Here is a 12,785-nt window from a genome sequence, read left to right on the forward strand (position 1 = left end):
GCAGTTCGGCGATAATCACAAATTATCACCAACTGACAGGCATAGAGACCGAGACCGCGAAACTGTAATATTCATCAGCAGCGTGAAGCCCGTGAAGCAGAAAACATTTTGCAAGCCGCAGTCTTCGCGTGCAGAGGTGTGAAACACGACTCACCGCTCGGAAAGCGCCGGCTTGGAAGGAAGACGCATAGAGGGCTTCGGGAGATTCGCCTGCCTGTCGCCTTACGCGCGGGTGGATCTATTTTCGGTGCAGTTGGGAGGGCGGCGCAGGCAGAAGAGGACCGCAGGACCAGGGATTGCGTGAGCCACAGCGGCTGTCGCTAGAAGCCAGCGTGGCAAAAGGGTGCAGCTACACAAGCTCGGCCACCAATATTTGCCCAGAACGTCTAACAGCGATCAGCGGCCGTATCGACCGGGAAGAGGCCCCAGGCGGCGCTTAAGGAAGCAGTAAGGGTCGAAGTCTGAGACCAGGCAGTACCGCTCAGCGCGTTCGTAGGCTCCATGCGATGAGCAACGGCGGTGCGTAAGGAGTTGCCTCCGACGTCAAGGAAGGCCGCCCGCCTGCTTGCTGCCGCGGAATCAACGAAGAACTCTCGAGGATGAAGAGAAGTAGACCCACATACAGTACATGTATCGTTGCAGCACGTCCAGCTGCGGCTGGAACACCGGGTTGTCGTCCAACTCGCGCGCCGGCGGGGGCGGCACCGGCACAACGTCTTAAATCCGATGGCCAGCGGCGCCACAGGGTCACCACGCCTCCGTATTGCTTCTCGCGGCGTCGCGCCGCGCCCGCACGCTCTGCTTGCACCGTCCATGGCGGCGAGTTCTGCACAGAGGGGCGATCAGGAAAAATGGCGGGGTAAGGAGACATCAGAACGCGGCGCACCTCCTATTCGCGACCGCCCCCCACGATCCCGCCTCGTTCTCGCAAAAGTCGACTCCGCCAATTGCAAACCCGCCGTCATGACCATGCCTCTCTCTGGTGAGGCGAGCGTGTCTCCCGCGCAGACACAGAAGGGACGGAAGCTACCCCGGTCGGAGGAGGGAAAGCGTTGACGGAGATGGGGTAGATGGCGGGTGGAGGGATAGCGAAGGTACAGACCGGGGCCCATTGCGCGTGTCGCGGAGGCAATCAAGACATCGGCCATGTTGACTGTTCCCCCCATCTTGAGAGACTGTCTGCGTAAGCCGCGCGGCCTTGAGCAAAGCTGACGACGTGTTCTGCATTATTGAACCGGTGGCATAAAGAGAACTGTAGCACCGGACGCACCTGGAGCTGCCCCGCGATCCCCTTCGATCCCCCCATCTCCTGCCCAGTCTCCGCTCCACACCATCCCGCCTAGTGTTCGCGAAAGGCAGAGTCGACGACGCCAGTTTCAGACCGCGACGCCAGTTCAAGCCCGCAAGCGCTACCCTAGACGTCTACGGAGACGTCTACGGCTGCGGGCATGCGCGCAGATACGGAGGGAAGCCAGTGGAAGTAGGGAAGGCGGTGATGTAGATGCTGTCGATGGCGAGAAGTGGAAGGCGGAGACTGTGTCCGTGAAGAACGCGCGCTATTGTGTATATCATAGACGTTCATGTGCTGTTCCACAATATCTTTGGTGAATATTGTCTGCGTGAGCCGTGCCGCCTTGTGCGAAGCTAAGCACAAGTTCTGCGCGTGAAGGACGTCGCGGTGAAAGAGCTGCAGAGCGGACTTAATCCCCTTTGCCACTTTCCTCCCGTTCCTGCGCGTCACCATCCCGCCTAAAGACGGGGGAGCTTCGATTCGAATGCGAGCAGAAACATTGAGGGAGAAGCCAAGCCACCGTGGCTGCTGACGTGGCACCGGCTATTGGAACGCCAGCGCCGGGCCCTTCTCTCTTCCTCTCCACGCGGACGAGTACGATGCGCTCGTCGCGCTCAGGCCCTTTCGTGTTCTGCGTCGCAGAGGTGGACACCAGTGCCGGCCCGACCGTCCTCCCGCCGCGAAAACAGTTTCGTATCGGTTTTCTCCTGCCGTAAATGGGCCGGGAGACGACGCAGGCGTGAAGAGTGGCTGTAAGCGCGAGAATTGAGCCGGACACGTCGGGGGAACGGGGACCTCGTTAGCGTCGCGCCGGCGCGGCGGCAAGCACAGGTGAACGCAACGCAGGAGGGCCACGAAGAAAGGCCCACTGACCAAGGGAGAGTGGCGAGCGCGTGAAATATTCGAGGACTCCAGAGCGAGACATTCAGTCCAAGAGAGCAGGAGAAGAAAAGGCGTTGATGTGGAGGTGGCGATAGCGAGGAGAGGAGGGGAGCGGTCTCAAAGAGGACGACAAGCAGTAGAGTGCGTCCGCGCGCCCGACCATGCTTGTCGTAGACGCCCGCATAACATTGACGTTGTCCCGCCTGCGTTAGCCGCGCGGCCCTTCAACGGGTTCTGCGAGAGACGATGAGTGAAACCGTCGCGGTAGCAGAGCTGCAGAGCCCGGCGCACCTTGAGCTCCCCCGATTGCCCCGGCAACGTTCTCGCCCTGTCCCGCCCAATATCTTCTCTTCCCCAACACGTTGCTCACGAAATCCGGAGCCGACAACGACATGTATAACACGCGGAGGCCACCCTGGCCGTGCTTGCATCCGGAGGCGAGAACGCGCGCGCCCTTGTGCGTGTCGGGGAGACAGTGAAGATAGTCACGGGATCTTGGCTGCAAAAGCTAAGCCGCGCGGCCGGTGAGGGGCACATCTGACAATGCGGCCTGCGAGTGAAGATTAGCGGGGAGGCCGCAGTACTCAAGCAGCGCGGCGCACCCTGGTCCGGCCTCCCGTCCTGTCCTGCCCAATCCCTGTGCTTCCCACGGCACTCCACCGCATTGCTCGCGGAAACCAGAGCCGGCAGCGCGGTTTTCAGCCCGCGAAGGTGACCATAGACGCCAACGCGCTCCCCGCGCGCTGGTGTCCCAGTGCGGCTTCGGTGCCGATGAAGGGAAGAGCGAAGGCGTGGCCGCTTACGTGGCACCGGTGATCGGCACGCCGGCGCCCGGCGGGCAAGTACCATCAATCTGACCCGCCCTTCTGCACGACGACGACGCGCTCGTTGCGCTCGCGGCCGTGGGTGCTCTCCCTCGAGTCACCGGTGCCTAGAGCGACACCGGTGGGGCTGGAAGCAGCCACCGGCGTCCATCGCGCATCCTCGGCGCATCTTCACATGATGCCTGCGTCCCGCGGACAAGGATAGGCCGTCTGCCTGTTGAGGATTCATAGACAGGTCGCGGTGAGAGAGCGACAGACTCACCCTTCCCGCGCGGTCCTGCGCAACCCTGCTCCCGAAACCATTCCAGACCAGCCGCAAGCATTGCGTGGCACCGGCGATCGTAACGCCAGCGCCGGGCCCTTCTCTCATCCGCTCCACACGGATGCGCTCGTTGCGCTCCAGGCCAGTTCGCGTTCTCCGTCGCAGAGGTTGACACTAGTACCAGCCCTCGAACAGATATCCCCGCCGCGACAGCAGTTTCGTATTATCCGCGTTCTCCTTCCATCAACACAGCCGGGCGAGGGCGAGGCAAGCACGAAGAGTGATTGTAAGCGGTGTTAGGCGGAAGGCAAGTCGCTCTTGCGCTTCCTCGCGTTTCAGGTGGACGGACGCGTTTGCGAGCGGGGAATTTTGTTGCGGCGAGGTACGTTGGCCTCCCGGGCCCGTTGGAAGCGTCGCCGCAACGCAGCGGCGAGCACGGATGAACGCCACGTAGGAAGACCCATTAAATAAAGTAGATGTGGCGAGGGCGTGCAAGATTCGAGGACTCGCCAGAGCGAGACCACCAGCCCAAGAGAGCAGGCCTAGGAGAAGGAGAGGCGTTGATGTGGAGATGGCGATGGCGGGAAGTGGAGGAGAGCGGTCTCAAAGAGAACGACAAGTAGCAGACTGCGTCCGTGCGCCTATTCGGCGCCTGGCGTAGACACCCGCAACACATCGACGTTGCCCCACACCGCCATCGTCCCTGCGTCAGCAGCGCGGCCTTTCGACGGGTTCTGCGAGAGACGACGAGTGAAAACGTCGCGGTAACAGAGCTGCAGAGCCAGGCGTACCTCAAGCTACCCCAATCGCCGTCGCAAACCTCCCGCCCCGTCCCGTCCCGCCCCGCCCAATCTCTTCTCTTCCCCACCACGTTGCGCCGGAAAACCGGGGCCGACAATGCCACTGGCAACCCCGAGGGTATCCTGGATGCCCACGCAAGCATCACGCGTGCTTGTATCCGGAGGCGAGCGCGTCGGCGGCGAGCACATGGAGGGAGAAGACAAGTCGCGTGTGCTTCCGTGGCACCGGCGGTCGGCCCTGGCGGCCGCCGAGTGACATCAATCTCTGCCACGTGTCATCGCCCTTCTCTCTTCCGCTCCACGACGACGGCCAGTATCGTGCAGCATGCTCTCCACGACGTTGGCCCCTCTCACCCCGGCACGGATGGGGGCGGCAAGTAAGCTGGTGGAGCTGCGGTGCGTCTTCACATGGCGCCAGGATTGTTCTCACATAGCGAATAAGATCGCGCGGTCCCGCTGCTGTAGCCTGCACGCCGAACTACATCGCCAGCGTTACCCTCGTGGCACAACATCCCGGTCGCACTCTCCGCACTCCGTTCTCACCCGTACCCACGAAATACTTCGTGACTTCCACTTGCCAAGCTGCACTGCTGCCCCGGTCTCTGCTCGGCCCCTATCACCCCTCCCTCCCGCCGATCCTAGCCCAGACCGACATAGCTGGCAAATCTCCGCATGCCTCCAACACACCTCGCCACGTCTGCGCTCTGTCGCAGCCTCATCGCCAACAACGTGCCTCACCACCAGGATTCTGCATCTTGACTCTCCTCAACAGTCGAGCCCATTGCGCGAATAAGTCCGAGCCGAGTAGAGCGTTCCGCTCCCCGGGGCCCGCTGGGGAGCTCTACGGCTACGAAGGTTTGGAGCGGGAAGCAGTGGTCAGCGAGGCGGACAATCGGGGAACGAATGCATGCACCACCCACCCATCCCGCTCTCCTTCCCATTATCTCCAAGACGACAACAACCAACGCTTTCGTATTACTTTATCTTCACTTGCGGTAAGCCCGCCATGGCCTCTCGAGCTCGGGCCGCGCGCGCTGCGTTATCTCTGACCAAGCTCTCCGAACGCCCGTTGTTGTTGGGCCGGCGCAACGGCGTGCGGCTTTCGTTCCGCGCGCGCGTGAAGCCGGTGTACTGGATGGTTGAAGAGCTGCTCCGCGTCTAAGACGGCGAGCATTAATGGACGGAGGAGCAGAGCGGAATGGAAGCTTGTGGGTAGATACGCAAGGCGGCGCCGCGGCGCTTCGCCTGGACGGGCGTCGGACAGATTAGGCGGATGTCACGAAGAGAGTGATACTATTATAGGCGCGATGGGCGAAAGAAAATGAAGGGAGCGGTTCACGCACAAAAAGATCCCGTTCAACGCGGCCGATGCGATGTGCGCCATGACCGGGGAAGAACAGTCTCGCTCGTGCAATAATGACTCGTCCTGTCGCATTAACAGCGAGTCAGGACAAAAGTTGGCTAAACGGGGGACAAGATGCACCTTGCAGCGCGCTTCAAATTCCACCTGCTAACGAACCAGCAATCCGGTGGGCTGACAACGTCAGTGACGATGACAAGAGGCAAGCGTTGGCCAAGCGCAGCATGTCGCAGTCAGGCAACAGGCAGTCTTCTATTGAAGGACAGTGTGTGTCAGCGCGCACGCGCACTGCTGAGAGGTTTACACGCACCGCCGCCACGACAAGTGCGGCCCCGCAGCCCTAGACGCCCAGTCCGCCCCAACGCCAACCCAGCACCGCCAATCCATACCGCCAGCGCAACTCTCTTCAGCGGCGCCTCCACCGGATGACTATCTCCAGCCGGCACGCGACCTCACAGGCAACGGCAAAGAGCGTCTCCGTCCCATCGTCGCGGTCCTTGTCGCGGGGCGGGGAGTGGTGCGGAGGAAAGAAGCGAAAAGATCTGCGTGATTGACGTGGCGCGCACGGACCATGCCGGCCGCACGTGCCACGTCAAATGCTCCTTTCCTTCCGACTTCCATGTGGCAACGACGACGCGGTGCGTGTTTCGATATTTTGCCATATGCGTTCGACACGGGCGTGTGGGCGGTGTATGGGGTGGCTCGATAGCCGCCCCGGGTCCATCAAAACCGGGATCACAGCTTCTACGCTGGCGATAAGCCTGAAAGCCTTGCTGAAAGCAGTGGGGGAGGGATTCGGGATTCGGGACGCGGAGTGTGAGGCGGCGCTGGAGACTCTCGTATAGGTGCGTTGAGCCTCTCGAAGTGTTCTTTCCCGCCTGCTGACTGGATTACCTCGGATATATGTGCTCAAAGAGGCGATTAGGGCCCCTGTCTTGCTGCTTTCACAACAACTGTAGCCGCTCAACTGAATCTTCGTCGTCAACAGCATCGCGACGGGTCCAACAGGACTTCACTCTATCTTTTACCACCGCGAAGCTGCCGTTTCTCTGGCTGCTGTACTCCTCGTCATAAGAGTCTCTGAGTGGAGTCACTGACCGCTCTACTCGACTCCACTGATTCTGCCTGCTGTCTGCCTTACGGGCCTGGTACCTATCCACCACCGGTCTCCGTGTCGACCTCGGTCGTCGGTAGCCAAGCTCACTCCCTTTTGAGCGCTATGCAGACGCGTTGCCGACGTACCTGGACGACTGAGGAGCTGCCCTGGGTTGATGATCTTCGCGAATACTTAGCGATTCTGCCCTGGAGCTCCGGACGGAATAGATGCTATTGGCTGGGGCTGTGGTCGGCTGGCACTGGTACCTGAAACAGTGTTGGTGACGCTTGCCGCACGCTACGGTTCGCTTTTGTGCCTACTAAAGGGCCCCGAGCAGTTTGGCAGGGTCTTAAGTTCTCTGGTACCCACAGCGCTCGTTCACGGTCTGGGGCTTCAAGTTTTTGAGTGGCAGCGACCTCAAGAACTGCGACGACTCGACGAGCCGAAGCGGACTCTACCCAGGCATCATGTAGCATTATATAGATGCCTTTCCGACGAGACATATCCTGCTGCTCGATGCCAAGGTCGCGATCGTTCCGGCAGCAGGGTGATTGCGCCACTCGGAAGCCCCTGTTTCCACCTCGCGTAACTTACTTATTTCGCGCACTGCATACCGCGCCTCCTGCAGTGTCCTACCTCGGCACTGTGATGGAACACGGAAGGCTTCTGTTCGACACAGAGACGCGTGGAATAGCGAGAGATTGCTGGGTGTATTCTTTTTATGTTCCGCCTCTTAAAGATGAGGTGCGCCGCAAATATCATGGATAACACCATCTCTGAAAAAAGCAACCCTGTGTTGTCAACATCAGATGGATACCTCCACACGTCGCCGAAGAAGGGCTTTCGGGCCAGCACTGCATGGCTCCAACAGGTTCAGCGTGGAGACAATTATGTTACACAGCTGCCTCTTTAATACTCAAGGGATCTCTCCAACAATGCTACGCAGGACGTCCATCCGGTCCGAACGCGCATATACTGTCCTATTTCGGTCAAGTGTCCGCGTTACGCGTTACACTGGCCAAAAAAGTCCCCGCCAAAAATCACCATAAATCCAAAGAAAATTTTTTGGTCCCAAATTTTGAAAAAGTGGCGGACACTTGATCGAAATAGGACAGTATAGACTTCCTACAAGGGCAACGAGCTCTACCATGACGGACGACGGCGGGCCGCGACAGTCTTCAGGCGCCAAGAGGGCATACTGCTCCGAAAACGGCGCGGGTGGGAGATTGCGAGCGTGAACAGAAACGCGCAGCGCAGCAACCAAATGGGGAGCGCAGCAAGGGGCTCCAGGCGCGCCGCGCTACAGCCGCGGGGAGGCAACAAAGCCAGTTGACCTCAACCCGAGAGAGCATGACTGGAGCGGCACGATTGAGATGGAGCAGGCAAGAGAAGCCTCGGCGTTGGTTGGAGTTCGTTGTCGCGAAAGGTATCAGTGAGGCAGAGGGCGCTGCGTGACAAGGAGCCTCCATCTAGCTGGTCATCGCGAAACTGCTCGCTAATCGGCAGTTATCGCTTGAAGTCAAGAATGACAAGATTCCAACGTCCGAGAGGAGCAAGGAGGCAACGAAGCGAGGCAGGACGAGGCGCATCTGTAAAAAAGCGCTCGCGTCATCAGCAACCAGTGGGATGGTCCTGTCGTCCAAGATTGGAGGCGGTGATTCTCCCGACTGGCCTGCAGCCCTTGCTGTTGATCCTCGAGGAGCAGACAGTGAATGTCGATAGGTGGAAGGTTATACCGGTTTCGGGACCTCCCGAGCATCCGACCAGCGACGAGCGCCAGTTCCGTGCAAAAATACACTTGTTGTTGCCTTCAGGTCTACGACGTACGTCCACAATCTACTTGCACTATATATATCAGTTGTGCACCGTTCGCTGAACCCAAAATAAGACGCACCATTTATCGCTTCAGGCTTCCAGCCTCTTCCTCGATATCCCCGGACTCCCGCTGTATCCCACATCTCAACGCCCCAGCCAGCTCACCCGTTTGGTCCATCGCATAGATGTTTTGGCCGTCGAAGAGTAGCGCGTCGTAGGCTGAAAGATAGGTTCTGCTGTTGAAGGTGAGTGTACGGTAGACCGCCGGAGTGGGACGTGGAGTACAACACGCACCTTGAGCGCTACAGCCGTGAGCCCCCAGCCCTCGACGCCTCCCGGTCCGCTCCTACGGACCTACACAACCGCGCGCTGCCCAATCCGTGCCGGCAGCACCACATCTCATCTCCACGCACCAGCCAGGCCCCACCAAGTATCTCAGCTCATTACCCTCCAACGCCGGTGTCCTCGTCCTATCGCGGGGCTCCGTCGCGGTCGCGGGGCATGACGGGGAAGGAGAAAAGAAGCGAGTGGATCCGCGTGATTGACGTGGCGCGCACGGACCATGCCGTTCGCACGTGCCACGTCATCCGGCTCTTTCCTCCCGACCACCATGTGGCAACGACGATGTGGCGCGCTGGGCGACGTGCTGGGGCGTACGGCCTTGCGGAGGCGTCGGTGCCGTTCAGCGTGGGCTCAAGCACTGTCATGGGCCGATAGAGACGATGGTTGTAGGCGGGAAGCGAAGTCGATGCCTGCGGGTGGGGATACGGCCAGAGGCCGCCTGCAGCGCTGGAGACGCTTGCTTGACGAGTGCGTCATGCCTAGGAGGTGCTCTTTCGCGCGTGCTGACTTATTTCTAAAGCGAGGCACTTTGGGAGGATCTCGGCTTTCACAAACTCTCAAATTGTGAAGCTAGGCGCCAATGGACGCGCATCGGAGTCCCAACTGCTTCAAGTGGATCCGTCGCAGAATAACCCTGCGACAGAATCACCTCTATCGGTGTTCGATCCCGCCGAACTTCATCATCGTCCGCGTCAATATTACCGCTATTTCACTGCGCGGCGCGCGACCATGCGCTGTTCTGCGCCGCTGGATTGTTGGCGTTCCACTACTGACTCCTCGTCATTGGCTATCACGGACACATTCGTCACGGTCCTTGTCTCTAGCTCAGTCAGCCATCCGACCAACATGCTGTCCTGGCTGCCTCCTCCGACAGCGAGACACTGGAAATCAAGCAGCCGCGCCACGCGCGCTGACATGTGAGGCGCCGGAAACCAAGCTCGTCTTGCCGCTCTCCCAGGCACGTCATCTAAGGTGGTGCGCTAGCGTCTCGCAACCATGATTCTGGGCGCTTTCATGCGGAACGAAGCTGTAGCGTGTGTCATTTCTCGTCCGTGTTTTTTTTCTCGCAAATCTGATTCGTTCCTCAGTACTACTTTGCCCTTGGCGGTACTCCTCCGACTGTGTGTAAGTACTTTTTTCATCTTTGCTGCGTCTCTGACGTCAAGTTGAAAATGCTTCGCAGAACCAGGAACCTGATGGGTGCGATAGGGAGATGGAATGATAGAATGCCTCTCAGTGCATCATCGCACTGCGCGGCCAGGGGTGGGATCATCTTCCCGATCACCTTCCGTGGTATTTTAGGACTCATTTCCCGCTGAAGCCAATCCCTCAAGTTACGACACGACTTCAACGAGACGCGAAGACGCGCCGGAGGGACTGCTTGTGCTTGTCAAGGTCGGCCCGGCCGCAGAGTACAGTGCGGTTCGGCCAGTTAACATCAGGCTGGAAATAGCGCGCTGAATGCTCCTTGACAGATGTGATGTCCACGACTATATATGACCTCCGATTCCTCCCTCTACGCGCTGTCCTCTTGCCCCGGATCCTTTCCCTTCTACTTCCCTTCCATGACTCGGAGAGTGGCACGCAGGACGGATGGCTTCAATCCTGCGCCCGGTCTTCTCGACTTGCGGGCGGAGGATAGTCGTGGGCCTCCTCCGCCTCCCGGGCCGCCGCCGCCGCCGCCGCCGCCGCCGCCTGGACCGCCTGGCACACCTCCCGGCCCGCCTCATCCGCCACCACCGGCTCCATCTCGAGCGACTACTACCAGTAAGGACGCACAGTCCTTCCAGTCAGCAAGTTAAATTTGACTTCTACGCGCCAGCCTGAACCATCCTGTCGTTACTCCATCAACACCCTCCGCCGCTTCTCGGCTGACTACAACAATCTCTGCTTCGCTTCTCCACACCTCATCCGGATCTGCTGGTATCTATATATCTTCATTCGTTGTGTTGAACGATTTATTCTTTCAGCGTCATCTTCAGTCACACCATCGGCGGTATTTGGCTCTTTGGATTTCACAAGTACATTGCTAGGTGCGCTATCATCTTTCTGTGCTTGTCATCCTGACCGAGACACAGACTCGAGTCCCTCGTCATCGGCATTCCCTCCAGCAGTAGGTATCGCAAATCTCACTCGTTCTTCAGCCCTTTCCGCCGGCGCGGTTGCCGCCATCACCATCGCCCTCGCGGCACTCATCCTCCTGTTGATCCCCCTGGCGGCATGCTGCTGGCGCAGACGAATGACCGCAGCGCACACGCGTCTTGAGCATCCTGCAACGGCACTGCCTCTACCCACGAGCGATCTCTCTAGCAAACGCGCCCTGTCAGGTCTCGGGCGGCCGTCCCCCGCAATCAAGCTTAAGAAGGAAGCGAGTGATAAACATACCGCATACGATGCAGCCGTCGCCGCAGTCTACAGCAGAGACGGAACAAGCCTTCCTTCCCTCGAAACTCGCCCTCACCCGCGTCCACTCCCGATACCGGGCACGCCGGTGCTGGCGCCGTTGAACTCATCAGCGACTTTGTATCCAGATGTGACGGGGCGTTGCTCGGTGGACACGCTCCCGCCGTACACTGGTAGTCGACCATCGCGAGAATAGAGTACACCTTGGTCATTGTGTGAATGGGTTTGAGGGGACAATATACTACCAAATATGAACTACGCAATTTTCCTCTCCATCTTCGTGAAGACCAAATAACTATTTCCAGAACGGTACTATTTCCCTCCGACCAGATGGCTCTTTAAGCCCTTCCTGCTCGCAAACCCCGCCCGCACCCGGGACACACCGCCTCCGTCACGTCCAGGCCATTACGCGCCGTCCACGCCTCTCCGACGACCGTTGCTATGTTGCTTGGTGTAGGGCAACAGACAGCGGACAGGGCTACAGCAGCGCCTCGATCTGCGAGCGATGGAGAAGCCGGCGTGAGATTGTGATTTGGGTCAAAGCGGACACCTGCGGCGGGCTTAGTCAGTGTGCCCGCTGGGGCCGGCCGACTTCGTCGGGCTAGGAGATGGCTTCGGTTGTGCGAGAAGGGGCGGCGCAGCCATCTCCGTCGCGAAATCGTACACAGGGCCTTGCGGGAAGACTAGCCGGTCTCTGCGAACAGATTAGATTAGTGATTTTTCTAAGGTGGGATGGGCATTGACGCACTGCAAAGCCTGTGCATCGGCCTTCGGCATGTTGTGCTCGACCGCATCCATCAGCACGAGCTGGTCGACGTCCCTCTGTATGTTGCGAGAGCAGCTGTCGCGGTGGCTCGAGGTTGTCGTTGTACGGGTAGGATTCGCCACAGTAAATTCATTGTCGAAGGTAGAAAGTGTCGTCTTTGGGAAGTGTGCGCCGTTGTGCCCGGGATTGCTACTCCCATGGCCGGTAAGTGGGGGAGAAACGCGAATACTTGCGACGAGGCAATGCAACGCACTATAAGATACCCCCTCTGCTTCCCCCCCCCGCATTTCCGACGACAAGACCGTGCCGACAAGCCGATGTGGGTGAGAAAGTCGACGGGTATCCTGGCTGCGCCTCTGCCGCCGTTAGCCCAACGTCTCCAGGACTATCAGCGCCCTTCTGCAACGAATGTGGGTCTTGTCGGCGACCACGAGCGTTGGATGTAGGTGATCGTTTGACTCGCCTTGAAGTTTCTAGCTCCCCCCATGTTGACGGCTCGCTCGCTGCATCCTCCACCTCAACACTTGTCAGCGCACAAGGAGCCGCGACTAGCAGGTCGCAAGCAGCAACAGGTACGCTACTGCTAGAGAGGAGCTACATTAGCGCGGCTCTGAAACGATGCAGCACACACACCTTCGCCCTAGACGCAATCTACTGCGCCCTGCGCTCTGCACAGCTCGGCGTTTCCCAGTATGGCGAATAGACAGCCCCAGGCGTCAGCGAGACAGCTCCAAGTAGTGCTGCGCGAGGGGTCCACCACCAGCTCACGGATGATCAGCATGCACGTCCCATAGTGGGGCTTTGTCGCGCAGGGGCATGAGGGGCGGGGGAGAAAAGGAAGAGGGATCCGCGTGATTGACGTGGCGCGCACGGACCATGCCGTTGGCACGTGCCACGTCAAACGCTTCTTTCCTCTCAACCACCATGTCGCCGGGCGCGCGTTC

The 12,785-nt window shown here is 59.4% G+C and overlaps 3 protein-coding genes across 3 annotated transcripts; 2 read left to right on the plus strand and 1 right to left on the minus strand.

The window, feature by feature from the left end:
* Positions 1 to 4,342: 4,342 nt before the first annotated feature.
* MIND_00561400 (uncharacterized protein) lies at positions 4,343 to 5,108 on the plus strand (the record flags this gene model as incomplete). The annotated part of the gene is made up of 2 exons (XM_037362388.1): positions 4,343 to 4,455; positions 4,502 to 5,108. The coding sequence occupies exons 1-2, from the start codon at positions 4,385 to 4,387 to the stop codon at positions 5,106 to 5,108; spliced, it is 678 nt and encodes a 225-aa protein (XP_037220309.1). The 5' UTR covers positions 4,343 to 4,384.
* Positions 5,109 to 8,929: 3,821 nt separating this feature from the next.
* MIND_00561500 (uncharacterized protein) lies at positions 8,930 to 9,593 on the plus strand (the record flags this gene model as incomplete). The annotated part of the gene is made up of 2 exons (XM_037362389.1): positions 8,930 to 9,140; positions 9,193 to 9,593. Exons 1-2 carry the CDS (start codon positions 9,053 to 9,055, stop codon positions 9,591 to 9,593), a joined length of 489 nt encoding a protein of 162 aa, XP_037220310.1. The 5' UTR covers positions 8,930 to 9,052.
* A 2,043-nt stretch (positions 9,594 to 11,636) lies between these two features.
* Positions 11,637 to 12,128, minus strand: MIND_00561600 (uncharacterized protein; the record flags this gene model as incomplete). Its single annotated transcript, XM_037362390.1, has 2 exons — positions 11,637 to 11,769; positions 11,824 to 12,128. The coding sequence occupies 2 exons, from the start codon at positions 12,126 to 12,128 to the stop codon at positions 11,637 to 11,639; spliced, it is 438 nt and encodes a 145-aa protein (XP_037220311.1).
* Between the last annotated feature and the right edge of the window lie 657 nt (positions 12,129 to 12,785).

The sequence above is a fragment of the Mycena indigotica genome, assembly GCF_014461135.1.
Source record: "Mycena indigotica strain 171206Taipei chromosome Unknown Mind.scaff0005, whole genome shotgun sequence".
NCBI classification, from domain to species: domain Eukaryota; kingdom Fungi; phylum Basidiomycota; class Agaricomycetes; order Agaricales; family Mycenaceae; genus Mycena; species Mycena indigotica.